This window comes from Fundulus heteroclitus, chromosome 18 (assembly GCF_011125445.2).
Source record: "Fundulus heteroclitus isolate FHET01 chromosome 18, MU-UCD_Fhet_4.1, whole genome shotgun sequence".
NCBI classification, from domain to species: Eukaryota; Metazoa; Chordata; class Actinopteri; order Cyprinodontiformes; family Fundulidae; genus Fundulus; species Fundulus heteroclitus.
The window spans coordinates 5,993,501-6,009,689 of record NC_046378.1 but is presented as its reverse complement, the minus strand read 5'-3'; the positions used below and the strand labels follow the sequence as shown (position 1 = coordinate 6,009,689).

Here is a 16,189-nt window from a genome sequence, read left to right as displayed (position 1 = left end):
CGCAATGCGCGCACCATGCCACGACGTTTTATTGACCACGCAATCATTAGAGCCATTGCATCTGTGACACTTATTGGCAGACCGACTTAATGAACGATGCTCGGCGACGCATGATTTCCCCGAATAATGTAGCAGTAGCGCACGTTTTAACCACTAATTGACTTCCCAACGTGGCCGCACGCACCGCTTCCCTATCCCTCGCGCTCCGACTCCCCGGTGGGAAGCTCGTAGCCTCAGCGCAGCGCCGCCTCTCGCGGCTCCGCGCGATCCGGTGTGAATGAGTGCGCGTGAGCACGCGGCGACGATCGGCCTGTCACTTACAGCAGGTGCTTGGTATGCAACGATGATGACAAAACCATAGATGGAGGCAAGAGAGCAGTTTGCTCTGTGTGTGTGTGTGTGAGAGAGAGAGGAGTAGAAAATGTTGTTTTATGCTGTTGGTGGTGGAGGAGAGACAGATACAGAGGAGGGGGGTAAACATGGTGATGGAGAGTGAGTGAGAGGGAGCGAGAGGGGGGGAGGAGCAGAGAGATGATTCCTCTCTAATCCTCTAGACGCACGCTCGGTCTGGCTGCCTCCTGGCTCAGAGAGGAAGAGGGAGACGGAGGCAGGTGAAGGCGAACGGAGAGAAACCAGGAGGGAAAAAGGGGGAAGGAGGAGAGAGAGAAGAGAAAAAAAACAAGATGAAGGGAAGAGAAGAAACCAGAACTGCCTCTGTGCGTACAGCACGCTGAGACGGGAGAGGAGAGCCGGAGAAACATGCAAGTCTCTGAGTGTGAGGAAGGAGCCTGAGGAAGAACACGATGCTTCGATCCTGCTGTTCCTGAGCCGAACCGGGAGAGCACGAAGGCGCAACAGGAGGAGGGCGGCCAGCAGAAGAAACCCTTTAAAAAAGAAGAAAAAAAAAGAAAGAGCAGATCAAGAGAAGCCTGGGGTCCAAAGAGAGAAGCGGCGGGGGGGAAAACATGGAGGAGAGAATCAGGAGCAAAGAAGCAGATCCTTCAAAAGTCTGGCTCACTTACGCACATGGACCCGAGCCCGACCAAACTTACTACGAGATGCTGTCAAAGAAAAAAGCGTGACAGGGTGGCGTGTTGGTGATGGATGTCCGCCTGCACGGAGCGCTGCTTCTCCAAAGCTCAGCGGGAGTAGATGAGAGCCGGGTTCTCCTCTAATCCAGGTGTGTGCGTGAGAACATATGGCAAAGCAGATGTTTGGGAAGTAAACGGAGACCAGGGGTCGCCAGAGGAGAAACGGAGAGGAAAGGGGAAGACACGCTCACGTGTAAGTGAGTTGACAGAGGATTAGATAGATATCAGGACTGTGTGTGTGTGTGTGTGTGTGTGTGTGTGTGTGTGTGTGTGTGCAGCTCGCACAGTCCGACCATCCAGGAGCTGTGAGGGCAGTATGAGAGTGTGATTGAAGCGAGTCAGAGCACCGTTACACCTGGAGACCCACCTGAAGCCCCTCTCTACCTCATCTCTGCACAACAAGTGGACTTTGAGCACTTTATCACCAGCACTGGTTGCATTCCTGCTGGCTGGGAAGCCCACTGGGGTGTCACTCCTGATTTCCTTAACCCAGTGGATGCCCACTAGCTCTCGCCATGGGAGAATGGACCATCCTAGAGCGCCTCCTGGAGGCTGCTGTGCAGCAGCACTCTACTATGATTGGAAGGTGAGTGGTGAGCAGAGCGCCAGGCAAAGAGTGTGGTCTACCCAATGGTTTTTGTTTCAGCCTTTTATGAGAAGACCATTCTATGTAATTCCTACTGTCATAATGTGAGTTACATGCAGCCAAAATATGAGCCACTCTTCACTGCCAATCGATTTTTCCTGGTTTAGAGTCACTCGTTGTGGCATGAAGGGGGCTTTAGCCTCTTTAATTCCCCTGAGTGACTTGATGGGAGGGTCATGCATGCTTAAGAGGCAGCATTAGTCCACATACATGCTCTGAGTATCAGGGGACGCCGAGCGGAGTGAAGACATCCCCCCTGAGACAACCTCTGTGCCTGCATTCACGTTTCATTTCTCATAATGATGGTTTTGTATATATATATATTTTTTTCCATCTGGTTCCACATCCGCTTCGGAAGCCTCCATGTTAAATATCCATCTTGTCACCGTTTACTAGAACATCCACCCCACCCCACCCCCCGCCTCTCTTCCCCAGTTCAGTTTATCGAATGAAGTCATTTTTCCTGAACCTAAAAAAAGTGAGTCAGTCCTCGGTCACTGCCGCCATGATTTATGCATTGTACTACATGCAGCGATGTCTTGTATATGAGTGTGTAAAAGTCATTCTCGTTGGATCGCAATTATTCATGACAGTTCGGCATCAGAGGAAAATCCACCAAGTAGGTATAATTACAACGTTGCATTGAGCAAAAGACTTATTACGGAGGGTGTTTTAAGGACGTCTGCTTCGCTATAGGTTCAGCTTAAGTTCACAAGGAGCTGGATTTGTTGTGTAGATCAGTCCCTTATAAAGCCACTGATTTACTCTGGTTAGTAGGAGTTGTCAGCTATGCAGAAAATCTTATCATCTCATTCATACGTGGAAATACACCTTATTTTCATAAAAAAAACTTTCATATAAGTAGATCTTCTATATTTCTTTTGGGACTTGCTTTGTAAATGTGACAACACCGTGAAGCTGAGGTGTTTTCACCGTCTCAACGCCCGATGCCAAGTTGGCAGCTTGTCAGACATGTTTTCTGTGCTTTTTATTTTATGAGAAATGATTTGTCAGCATTTACTTGCGCTCATTCATGGCACACTGGAAACGCACTCGTGTTGCTCATCAACCTGAGTAGTCACACTGGCTGCAGGGTCTGAGTGAGAGTGAGAAAGAGAAGAGACAGGAAGAGGAGGTTGCCAAGGACAAGATGCATCTAAAAAAAAAAAAAGATGATATATCTGCGAAGGCTTTAGCGAAGAGGTTTGGTTGAAAAGTACGAATCAGGAGAATCGGGAGAATGAGAAGCAGAGGTTTGGCAGCATTAAAGAGCCGCCATTCACAGAGTGCAGTGAAGAGAGCAGACACATGCATTAGTCCGCTAGGCGTTGGTGAGAAGCCAGTAGGACGGTCTTGTCATGAGATGGTGCTGGATGTCATGACCCAAGCAGAACATCTGCTGCCAAAGAGAATCTTCACACAGATCCAGTCCGAGTGCAAATGCCTGAATAAAAAGGGATGAAACTGCAGTCATTTTCTCACACGCTTACCTGCAGCTTCTGTTTGGTTTCGCCTGATACGTTGGGGTGGAGAATGTGAGACTGTGTATCATACAGCATGTTTACAGCACAGGAAGCTTTGTGCTTTTACGCTTCTTTTAAATATTTCCTCAGTTTTCGTTTGATGAACGAGGATGTTATGGAACGTGATAGACATCTACAGACTGAAGTATAAAAATGAAGTATAAAAATGGCTGAAAATGGCAATGGTTGTTTGGCATGGCTTGCCACCCAGGGTGACCAGGCATTTGGGGCGGCAAGAGAAGCCGACATATTCAAAGAATAACAGTAGATATACAACACATTTGGAGAGTCATGAAACCTTTATTCTATTTGTTAAAACATTTTCACTTACATTTTTGTGTTTCCAGGTGTGAGAAACACAGTTTACAGGCTGGTTGAATCTGGACTGAAATAGTATACAAGGATTATTGTAAACCAACTTTAGTTTTATTTTTTTTATATACATTTTAAAACATAAACTTTTTGTTTCTTAATAGTTCTTTGAGATTACATTATAACAAATAAATGGGCTTTGTTTTGAGAAACTTGTGCATGTAGAAGCAGTTACTGACCCAGGAACTCCACTGGTCAGGGGTTAAAATCCTTTTACAGATGTTGCTTTCAACAAGTCAGGATTAAATGTCTTGATTATAATTGCGAGTAGGTTATGATTTGGGATGCGCCAATCTACATTTTTTCACTTCCGACCTGAATCCTGATACCTGAATTTGAACATCTGCCGATAACAATACTATTCTGATACCAGAGCTCTGTTAGCATGTGTGTTTCAAACAGCAACTCTAGACAAGTATAAGGTCAGAAAAACAGCAAATTGGTGCATTCAATTATGAAGTCTGAGTAGCGCACAGTATGCCCAGAGGGCCAGAGGTGGGGAATCCAGGTTCAGAAAGTAAAAAGCCGGTTCAGAGATTAGTTCCAACCATTTTCATTTCCAACTCCACAGCATCGACAGGGACTAAACTCACCTGAGTTTAAGTGAACATGATGAAGGAAAACCAGACAAGGTTTTTACTTTCCTGAAGCCGGATTCCCAACCTCTGCCACAGGGTCTGCCCCCTGGCTAAAACATCCCCGTACCCTGTAATGAAGAGCTATTTCAGATGTTTAGGTTTGTTGTTGGTTGCGATGGAGCTTCCGCCTCTTGGTCTAACGACTTGCAAACGTATTGTATGTCGCGCCTTGCTTTGCGGTAACCTGACGCCGTCAGATAGATTTGCTTCGCATATCCATCTGGAAACCTTCCGTTGAAGTAATTTTGGGAAGGGGCGAAAATACTGGTTAGCTGATTGGCCTATGTTGGTGATAGACAAGCCAAATAAACCAATCAGATCAACGAAGCATATGACGTACTCGTCAACATGCTTCGTCGTCGCTCTGTTACGAGCGACGACGAAAACACAACCACAAGCCAAGCTACTCTTGCTGCTGCAGGTAAAGGCTCGTTAGCTCAGCAAATAAATACTCTGTAATTCCGATAAAACTTGCTCGATAGCCACGCTAACGCTAGTTTCATCGGCTGAAGCCGCCATGTTCTTTAGACTGAACTGTCGCGCTTCCCGTTGCGTCACACCTCAACCCGCCTCAAAGCCAACGCTGATTGGACGTTCGTTTGGTGAACAGCTCCAAATTTTCTTTAACGGAGAGTAGCCAGACTGATCTGCGAGTGAAACCTTGAAAGCTCGCGAGATCAGGATGGTCTCACGAGGCTAGCTTTGCGGTGCTTCTAGTGTGAAATATTTCTGCACAGTGGACATGTTGTGATTAAAAGTTGGTTAGCCACAGTGCTAGGCCCAATGGACCTTTTAGCATCTTAAAGCATATACTATAATGTCTTCTACTTTTATGTTTTATGGTTGGATCTGACAAAGGTGTTATTACTCATAATGACACCTGTGGTCTACCTATTTAATTTTAAAATGCCATCTGAATTCCACAGGGTTTAACAGAAATGATGCATTGAGTATTTTGTCAATTATAGAACTGTAGATAAATAAAAACTAAAAACTGCATGTTTTTCATTTTTACAAATAGAGTAAAGGGGAAAGCAAATTGAGAGCTCTGTGTTGTGGCGCATTTATTGACGCCTTTAACGTACACCGGATTAGTCATGTTGAAGTGCGCTGAAAACAGAGTGGATCGGGATTTCTGTGGATTTTAGCTAAATGCAGTTATTTTTTTGCCAGCAGATGGCAGAGCAGACCAAAGGAGACATAAAAATGTAGATTTTTTTTAAAAACAATTTCAACATACTGGCTTAGTGTTCTTTTTATATATCATCACTGAAACCACTGTCCTTATAAAGGACGGGATTGTGGGTCGTACATATATTTTTCAATCTCAAAAATGAATCTTTCCTTGTCTATAGAAGAATAACTACCACAACAGCGCAGACGACCAGCTATGGGAGCCGGAATATAGTGCCATTTCTACCGATGTTCCATTCAGGAGCGCCAGCGCTCTAAAAGGGTCTCTGGATCGCTTGGAACGTCGACCGTCGTCATTGTGCATAGCCCTTCACAGTATTTACAAACCATTTATGTCCTGTCTGTCTTTTTATCGTGTAGAGTGTTGTTAGCCAGCCCAACGACAAGTCTTTATTAGTCCGCTGTCAACATAACGTGGCGACAACTAAATAACTACTTCCTCATTTCAAAATAAAAGTCTCAAACCTAGAGACAGGATGGCAGGCGTGCTTTCATATTCAGGAACAACATTAGCAGCTTTGTTTTTATTTCACCAGACATAAACGTTGTAAAAGGTTCCGAGTCAGACTTCACTTTAAACAGAAATATTGCGTTTTAATTTTAGGAGTTTGTATGGCACGAGAATTTCTTATCCCCTCATCCAGTCAGATTATTTAGTAAAGGCTCAGCTTTTTTTTTTTTTAACTAAATCGGTTACCCTGATTTTCTGCTTCTCACGGGGAAGGCATTTAAAAAAATCTAAGCAGAGTTAAAGCTCTCCTCTCTCCTCCAGGCAGAATGGATAAAAAGGGGACATGTGACTTTATCTTGTAAAGTTTGATTATTTGATGCACTCCAGTCACTTCAAGTGACAATTTGAAACAGGTTGCCATGTTTGCCTGTTATTTCTGAGTAAATGTCACGTTCCTGAAGTAGCAGGCCTCCCTGGCATCTGGCATTCTGTTCTGCGCCGTCGCCTGCCGACGAGAATTTCCATAAATGCACATTTAAAAGACGGAAACCCATTGGTCCTCGCCCCACTGCCAAATCCAGGCTTTTGATTGGTTAGCAAAGGTGTTGTCCCGTTTTGGAAGGAGCGGAACAGGTTGCTGTCCCCGAGGCGATGCCAGCGTGTGGTCTCATGAGCGAAACACAGCAACAGACCGCGTCTGAGTCATTCATTACATGCAACACACACACTAGGGTGAAGGTAACACTCTTTTGTGTACGACGGCAGAAGGCTCCTGAAATTCCCTTCTTCGGTCATAGCCCATGCATCTGTAGACAGGCTGGAGTCCTGGCCGCTTGGGTTTGGGTATTAACCTGCCAGCAGAGATATATCGCTGCTATTACAATCAGTGGGCTCTCTGATGGGCTCTCTGATGGGTTTTGACCCATCTGAGGCTTTTGGTCCAGACAGCCTGTGAGGATCAGCAGTGATAAAGAACGCTGGACTTAACTACTTCCAACACATTACTCACTGCTGCCTTCCGTAGCTTAACTCCCCCGAGCCATATTCCCATTTATGAGCTGCCACTGGTTAAACTGGAGCTGTCGAAACAGGCAGTTCTAACCTCCCACTCCCTCATATTGATCTCCAATAATGGGGCAGAATGATGGTCCCGGTAGAAGACGGCCACGAGACTTAGTGACAGCCTTTAAACCGACCCAAATGTTAAACAGATGAACTCGTTGGGAACACTGGCTTGAATGCAAAGGAAGCAATCAATGATCGAAGGACCTCATTGACTTCTCTGTCTGTTAGGATAAAGCCTTCTAATGGCTGCTCGAATATTTACGCTCACTGCAGCTTGCTCAGTGAGAGGATCAGTGCTTTGATACTCTCCACACAAGGAATTGGACTTACAGGAATTCTGTACATTCAGAATGACTACAATGAAAAAGTCATTAACCAAATCAATCCAGGCATCGTCGTCTGGTACTTTAGTAAAATCAGTGGGCTACATATGCTTCAAAGCTCAGTAACTTTAATGACCAATACAGTAGAATCAGAACAAGCTTTATTGGTCATGACTGTGTGCACAATCAAAGGAGTTTGATTTTGGTTACTCCCCTCACAGCGTACAGAGATTAGGTATATATTGAAGTTCAGCAGTAAGTACATGTGTGTTTTTTTTAATATGTAAAGAAAAATTTAAAAAATGAGGTTGTGAAAGTGCAATAATGCTTATCTTGCCCCACATAGTCAGTGTAGCTGACTACTCCGGCTGTGGGGTTGCGTTCATCAGAGAAACAGCCTTGGGGAAGAAACTGTTTCTGTTGCGACTTGCTTTAGCAAATAGCGCTCTGTGGCGCCGACCTGAAAGTAAAAGTCTAAAAAAGTTTGTGTCCAGGATGTGTGGGCTCTGCAGAGACGTTAGCTGGCCTTTTCCTGGCCCTGGACACATCCAAAACCTGATTGGAGGGAAGGTCAGCTCTCTGAGGAGCTTTATGTCCGTTGCAGTTTGGACGTCTTCTGTTTTGTGGGAGGGGCCAAACCACACAGTGATGGACGAATACGGGTCATATTGATGGAGGGCCGTGTAGAAGGTGACCAGCAGCTCCTACTTGCGTTGCCACAGGAAGTACAGTCTCTGCTGGGCCTTCTTCTGAACAGTGTCCATGTGTGAGGAGCAGCCCCTGTCCTGAGGAAGGGTGGTAAGGGGGCAGTGTGGGGGAGTTCTCCACAAGTCCATCGTCATTGTCACAATCTTGACCGGGTTGACGGGGTTCTGGGTGGTTCTCATCTGCAAACCTTAGGAGGTCTGTTGAGGTGCAGTCATTTGTGTACGAGAAGAAGTGGAGTGGGGAGAGAACACACCCCAGGGGCTGGGGGGTATCGGTGCTGATCGTTCCTGAGTGGAGGATGATGCTGCCCAGCCCCACCCCTGTCAGTGGATAACCTGCCAGGGACCTGGTTATCCACTGACAGGTGGAGAGTGGCACTGTAAGCTGGGTGAGCTTCTGGTGTAGGATGTCTGGCTTGATGGGGTTAAAGTCCAGACAGGATCCTGGCGTACTTTGCAGACTCCATCATCTGCTGACCCGTTATCCCCCCTAAACCCACTGCAGGGGGTCCAGCAGGGAGCCTGTGAGGTCCGTCAAATGCTGAAAACATCAGTCCTCAAAGGGTTTCATGACCACACATGTCAGGGCCTGTAGTCATTTAACCCCGTGGTGTTGTGTTTCTAGAAGACCGGGATGATGATGGAGCATTTGAAGCAGGAGGGGGAACCTCACGCAGCTTCATAGACCTGTTCAAGCAGCCAGGGAGTTGTGCCTTATCAGGAACGTGGCACAACTCTTTCAAAATGACCCCATATCTGATTTTTTTCCCCACTATTGTTCTTTTAAAAAATCTATGTGGATGAATTCTATTTATTGATCAGGATTTTCTTGTCCTGACACTGATCTTATTAGTTTAAGAATACACATCAGCTGATGGATGTTAATAAAATGAATGCTATCAAATCTTTGCCTGTATGCTTTGTACCGTAAAGATGCAGCAAGATAACACGCTGCATCTCGTCAGAGTTACAACTCCCTCAGCAATGACTGCTGCAGTGTCTCATATTTGTCTTCCTATTCTTCATTTGCATGACAACACAAATATTTTAGTCCCAACCTGACAAACCTCTGATACCCGGACACATTTTAGAAGTTGAGTTTCCAAGAACCCAAGCCAATACCTGGGATCGAATCAAGACGGTCCTATTTATAGCTAACCTTAACCTTTTTACGTCTTACATTTCAGCAAAGAAGAGGTTCAACCCTTTATTTACAGTAGAACATCTCACATTTTCTCTTTGGTCTAGTAGTCACAAGCTCTGTCTCTCTCCCTCTCTCTCTCCCTCCCTCCCTCCCTTTGAGGCTAAGCCTTAGTGTTTTTCTGCCTCTACTTATTTTTGGCTGCCTGACACGTTGTTTGTTGTCCCGTGGATTTCTGTTAACCAGACACAGAGAAATTGCAGGAACACGGTGCATCCTCTGTGGCAGAAAGACAAAATAATTTTGGCTCAGCAACATTGTTGCTACGGATAACTCGCAATTACGCAAGACGGCGACTGCTCAAGCGGGCGTCAACGTACGACCTGGCTAGTGGGACTTCATTTCATGAAACAAAACAAAATAAGTCTTCATCGAATGCGGCTTTCGAAAAACCCGAGTCACGCATTTGGATGTTCGTTATAAACCAGGCAGCACGTTTTTGAAGGCGTTCTGCCTGGTTTCTCTTTCAGCAACATAGTGCGGACTTATTAGTCGCTTTGGTTTTTCTTTTTTGGTTTTGAGGACTCAAACCACTGAGCACATGTTATATTTATAAGAATTTGAAAACGTACTGATGCAAGCCTGCTCAAAGTTCAATGCTGAACAGCGTTTCCAGACACTCTTACATGATCTGACAAAGTCTTTGTTTGATGTGCACTGAAGCCCGAAAACAGCTTATCAGGGCTTGGTGTGCATTTAAATTAGTCCATGCAGCTTCACGTCATTTAAAGCAGTAAATTTAGAGCTACTAAAATAGAACAAGTATTGTAAGGTTTCAGCATCAGTCTGCAGACTTTTATCTTTTAATGGTTATATTTCCAAAGAAGCTCAATGTCTTCTGTAAAAGGCCTACAAAAATATCCCTACTGATTGCACGATTTCTCATTTTATCAAGTTTTTACTATATATACAATCACAAAGTAATGTATTTTATTGCAGTGATAGACCAGCACAACGTAGTAAGTAATAGTGCAGTAGAAGGCATGTGATTTTTAACCTTCAGATGATTTTTGAAGGCTGAGAGAACCCACACTCAACGATAAAACATCGTGGATAAAACAGGTTTGCCTGTACAGCGTGAGGTGTCCGGTCAGACGGCGAGCTCAACACCCATGAACAGGTTTCACTCAGGATCATTAAGATGTCAGACAGGAAATCTCTGAAGATCAAACATGAGTTTAGAGTAAATAAACATGGACGACGAGCAAGAATAATGGCGATAGTTTGTGGACTGATTTTAACGGAAAAAAACAAAAACAATAGGCATTGGTTAAAGGGGTGGCGGCCCTATGATATAGAGGTGGACTGTGTTTTTTGTTTCGCCGTTTCCCTAACCTCACTTTCTGATTGGCTGTACGTCACATTCAACAGGCTCCGTGCTCGTTTGTCCTCAGGGAGCACCACACATGCTAAGATATCGGACCGAGACAATCCAACATGTTGATAATCCCCGATTAGAGGTCAGAGCGGTCCCGACATCCTTCTGAGCAGACCAGACCACTCGTAACACACCACACACGCGGCAGGAATACCTCTTAAGGTTATCTTAGGAGCCTCGTTGAAATCGAGATCCAGCCTTTACAAACCTCTGAGATCTTCACAGAACCACTGTATTCATACTGAGATTAAATTACACAAACAGAGCCTATCAATCACTTAGCTGGACTAAATCTTATTTTTCGGTATAGTAAAAAAGTGGGAGTAAACACATTTGCATGCCACATGTTTCAGATTTTTTTTTTTTTATTAAAAAATGAATAGTTAAGCAGTGATTTGTGTTGGTCTATCACATAAAATCCAATTAGATAACGTTTCCCGATGTAATGTGAAAAGATGTAATTAAATTTAACAAAATGAAACATGAATACATGTGTAAGGCACTGTGTTTCTCTCGTGCGTTATTTCAGTACAAGCTAAAGCCACTGAGCCTGTGTTTGGTGGCAGGGTACATCTCTGACATCATGTGACCTTTAGCTCATCAAGCTTTAATTTAGCTGTCCCCTGTGGAGCCCTCATAACGCTGCACGGCTCTGATGGGGGGATTTTCTTCATGCGGAGCTTGGCCTCATCTTGCGAGTGTTTTTTTTTTTTTTTTTTTTTTAGATTACAGGAAAGCAGAGAGGGGCTGTCATATCTCTACTCTTCGGGCAGATTCCCCTTAGGGAGATTGTTAAGAAGACACTCTAAGTGAAAAAAAAAAAATCTAACATCAGCTCACTCCATGCCTCCCTGCCTCTGCTTTCACACTTCCTCCATTCATATCGTGGCGACTCTCGAGAGTAAAGTCATCGGTGTCTCAGCGCGTTACGATGACCTCACATGTTCCATAGGGAGATTATGAGTCACCGATGGGAGGCAGACGCATGTCGCTCCTGCACCTTCTCACTTTTTTAAAACTAGCCTGCAGAGGACACCTATTATTGAAACTTAAATTATGCACGGGATCTGGCAAATAAATTCTCAACCCAAAGATGAGTATATTATTAAGCATGCCTTTTGAATGTGCTTTAGTGCTTATGTCTCAGCTCAGAGTGGGATTGATCCACTCTGGCGCTGACACTGGACATACAACGTTTGAGGAAACAAGTCCCGGGAGCAGGAAGCAGCTGCCGTGAAGCTTTTCAGACTGAAGTATAACAGTCGGCATCCACGGCGGCCGCCGCAGAAGCAGAGTTGTAATTGGGGAAGAAAATAATTATGCAGCGCCATGCTCTCGTTTGTTTCTGCATACGCTTAATTATTTCCATCTTTGTCGGCCTAATCCAAGGTCAGAGTTGATGTAATGTTTGCATGCAGATGTTTTTAAGCTTGTAATCTAAGTGTGTGTGCTCATCTGGCACAATGATGGAGGGATGTACTTAAGCTTGCCTTTCATCTGCGGTAAAAACCACCGTCAGAAAAGTACAGAGGTAGTCAAATGTATTCAGCCTCTTTTGCTCTGATGCTCTTAAAAATCCAGTGCAGCACACTCACCTTTTGAATTTACCTAGTTAGATTAGAAAGTCGACCTCTACGTAATTTAGTCTTGGTAAAAAAAAAATGCATCTCTTCTATGTAGGCCTCTGAGATTTTTTTTTGGGAAAATCACAGAAAAAAAAGCACATCACAAAGTCCAAGGAACATATCAGACAGGCCAGGGATACATTAGAGGCAGGGTCTTATCATAAACTGTACCCCAAACGTTGAGTAGCTCACAGGGCATGGTCCCATCCGTCATCCAAAAAATGAAGAGTAGCAGACAACAAAATCAATCCAAACTTCATTCATAAAGCACTTTAACAAATGCAAACCTACCAAGACACGGTGGTTTAGGTGAAAACCCGTGAAAGAGGGTCAAAGAGAAAAGATAAAAGATTCCCATGCAGGTTGCCACATGGCATGTTGGTGACACAGCAGATGTGAGAGAAGGTACCCTATAAGGTGGGACCAAAACTGATGTTTTTCACCCTACATGCAAAATACTTGGTGAGCTGGAGATTAGCACTGCACATCATCCTTAAGCCACCACCCCTGCAGTGAAACACGGTGATGATGGCAGCATCACCCTCTGGGAATGCTGTTCTTAAGGAGGGACATTAAAACCGTGTCAGTGTCGATGAGAAGCTCAATGGGACATCCAGTGGTCGTAAGAATAGGCAGATATAGATGTAGAGAGGAGACATAAAGTACTTCCCAAAAATCGAGGTCTAGGTGCAGCAAACAGTAGCTCTATAAAGTCGTGATTTGTATGGCTGAAAGCAAATGCATGCTGCGTCTTTACCTTTTTGGTCTGCAAGATGTTTTTCAAAACTGTCATTTTTCTTTCCTTCCTTTTTGAGGAGACAATCTGTGCAGCGCAGCACGCAAACTTATTTATATTATGAGGAACTTGCTTCATAGCACTAGAACATTAGGATAACTAATAATGCTAGGAAATGACACAAATAATGGGAAGACTGCGTTTGCCCAGATTTTTTGAGCCTCACATTTATTTAGCTTTCATGGCCAGGTTTTCAGCCTTCCACCGGCACATGGTGCTTCAAATTTAGTCAGGTACCTCATAAATCTTGCGAATAACCGATGTTTCCTTGCTACAGTACATGCATTCATTTGCAACACACCCACGTTTGAAAATATGTCCCTATTGGTGAATTTAACCTCTTAGAAACATCTTAGGCCGTAGCATTGATTATCAGCGTCCAGGCTCTGTTGGATCATTAATATCACTTATGTGCCAGACACCATATGTTGCCTCATAAGTACATTTTCACAGCGGTGGCATGCGACGTACATGTCTCCATGTAAAGAAGCTGAGCAGGTTCCATTTTTGTCATGATACTGAGTTATTTAAAATGACAGCTCATGAAGCATCTCTTCTCCTGGGGCTAAAAAAAAATGAAGACCATCTCTGGCCAGAACGGAGATTCTGCTGAATTCTTGGTATTTTGAAGCTACACAGTGACACGCTGCACCCATCTCCATTCCTCAAGGCAAGAATGCTCCAACTCGTTCATGTTTTATTGTTTTTGCTTGTCAATCGCGACCTTCCAGTGCAACCACTTGAATCCTCAGTTGGATCGCGGTCTGGACATTGACGAGGCCGTTCCGACACGTTTAAATTTCCCTTAGACCACTCAAGTGGCGCTTTAGCAGTATGCTTCAGGTCATTGCCATGCTGGAAGGTGAACCTTCATCCCTACAAAATGTTTGGAAAGAAATGGAATACAGAATCGCCTTGACACGTTGGAGTTGTACGTCTAATGAAATAAATGATTAAAATTAGCTTTTTCCCGTTTATTACACATTTAATACTGTTATCTGAACTATTGTTTTTTGAAATATGGTGATTTTCATTTAATGGTCTGTAACGCTCTTTGTCTACACTACTGTCGATTCTCCTCATGGATTAAATTGGGACATTTATTAGCCCTCCCACGCGTAGAAAGCCTCAAATTCATGATTTTCTGCAGCAGCTTACCCTCATACAGAAAACCACAAACAGACTCATACAGAAAACTTGAACAAAATCAAAATTTTGAGTACATTTATTCTGGAGGAAAACATCCTACATTTAGGATAAAGGTACTTATCCTAGCAGTACCTTTAAAACCTATTTAACTGAAGCGTTTTTATATTCATTCTTCACTTTTCTAAGTTGATCGGCGTTGTCGGGACACTATCCACATGCTAACCAGTTGTTTGAGTGATGGCAGAAAGAAAAAAAGGCTTCTTTGTCCTACAGTCACAGATGTACACATGTGGAGTTTGCTAAATTCTTCCGGGGCTTTGCCCGACACCATGTGTTTTGCTCAGATGTGATTCAAATTGAGCTTTTTTGGCATGAAATACTCCAGGTGGGATGAATATGTTAAAACCCACCTCATGTCCGCTGTTAGTGGGATCTGTGATGCTGTGGGCCTGTGACCGCCTGGGAACTCTATTAACCCTAAATCATGCTCCGACCTTTACAGGGGTGCAAAGAAATTGCGGAGAGCACTATAAATCAATGAATCCAATTATCATTTCTGAGCAGTCTTTTATTCCAGCTGCTGGGTATCTTTCCCACAGCATGACACCACCACCACCATGCTCAAGCAGGAATATATTGTCAGCCATACCGAGAGCAGCACTTATTCAGCGTTTTCTACACATACGACTGGAAGCTCTACCCACCCCTGTAAAGTAGTAGTTCTTCAGGATAGAGGAACATCTTCTTATATGTTCACACGTACTGTTCCCTGCAGCAGGCAGGAGGTTTACCCCGGCTGACCTCTATCTGTGTTTTTCCAAATAATGTACCATCTGTAGGTTACAGTCCTCCGTGCGTACTTGTTCAAAGTGCTTCAGCATCAGACACCAATGGAACAAAGACTCCTGCCGGGCGGTGCCAAAATCATCTTTAGTGCACAAACGCATGTAATTCAAACAAAGCCCTGTGAGGCTATATTTTAATGAAGAAAAAAAACACTTTAAAGTCAAGCTGAGCTAAAATTATGAAAAAAAAAGAAGCAAATGAAGTTACATAAAATATGAAGCCTAAAATAAAAACAAATAGCCAGCTTTGATCCTAATTTGGTGGTGTTGGGGTGGTGGGGGGGGGGGGGGGTTGCAAAGCTGTGGCTTTTGAAGTTTTCTCAGTTGGGCCTGCGTGTGCGCGCTCATGGCAGTGAGCTTTATTTAGACAATCTGCTTTTATTACACATGACTCACAGCATTTCTGCGCAGGCATCACAAAGCTGATGCTCCCGTTTCGTCTGATTGATCGTCCCGTTTGTCCGTCGGTGTTTGGATGAATCCCCTCCACTTTTTCTTGCCTCTTTTGTTTTATTATACCGCCCCCCCCCCCCCGGCACTTTATCTCCCTCCATCTTTCACTTTGAAGATTAAAAGGATGCTCGTTTGCTGCTGATTTATTCTCTGCTCCCCCGCAACTCCCCGTCTCCCCCATCGCGACACTTAGCCGGGGTCTTTAATGAACAGGGCCAGAGTGCGAGAGCCTGCTCAGTGCGACTGAATCCACAATATATCAGAAGTCGGGATTGCACACCAGGCACACACACACCATCTCCAGCAGGACTGAATACTGTACAAAGCCCTCTGACTCACTGCCTCCTCTCACATATGCACACACACATGGGCGCGCTCCTCTCATGGCCAGATGGCGGTCCAAATATACAAACATGTGCGTAAGCGAACGTGCAACACAGTTACTATATATATATATATATATATATATATATATATATATATATATATATATATATATATATATATATATATATACAGGCATCTCAGGGGCAGGGACGTACACACAGGCGCGCTTCCTCGCGCACGGAGACGTGTTGCCAAAAGTGTCGCAGGCCTCGTGTTGGCGTGGCGGATCACATGAGCAACCAGAGCAGACTGTGACAATGCATTCACACCTCAGCGCACACACTCCCCACACAGTGTCTTTTGCAGATTCTTCAATTAAGCCAAGTGAAGCCAAGCTTCGGGGAA

General features: G+C 44.4%; 1 protein-coding gene across 1 annotated transcript in view; it reads left to right on the top strand.

The window, feature by feature from the left end:
* The first annotated feature begins 306 nt into the window (after window positions 1-306).
* LOC105933218 (gap junction delta-2 protein) overlaps window positions 307-16,189 on the top strand; it is a 33,900-nt gene continuing 18,017 nt past the window's right edge. The window contains exon 1 of the mRNA XM_012872655.3: window positions 307-1,677. Coding sequence (XP_012728109.1) covers window positions 1,607-1,677 — 71 coding nt within the window. The 5' untranslated portion in view covers window positions 307-1,606. The remainder of the gene's footprint in view (window positions 1,678-16,189) is intronic.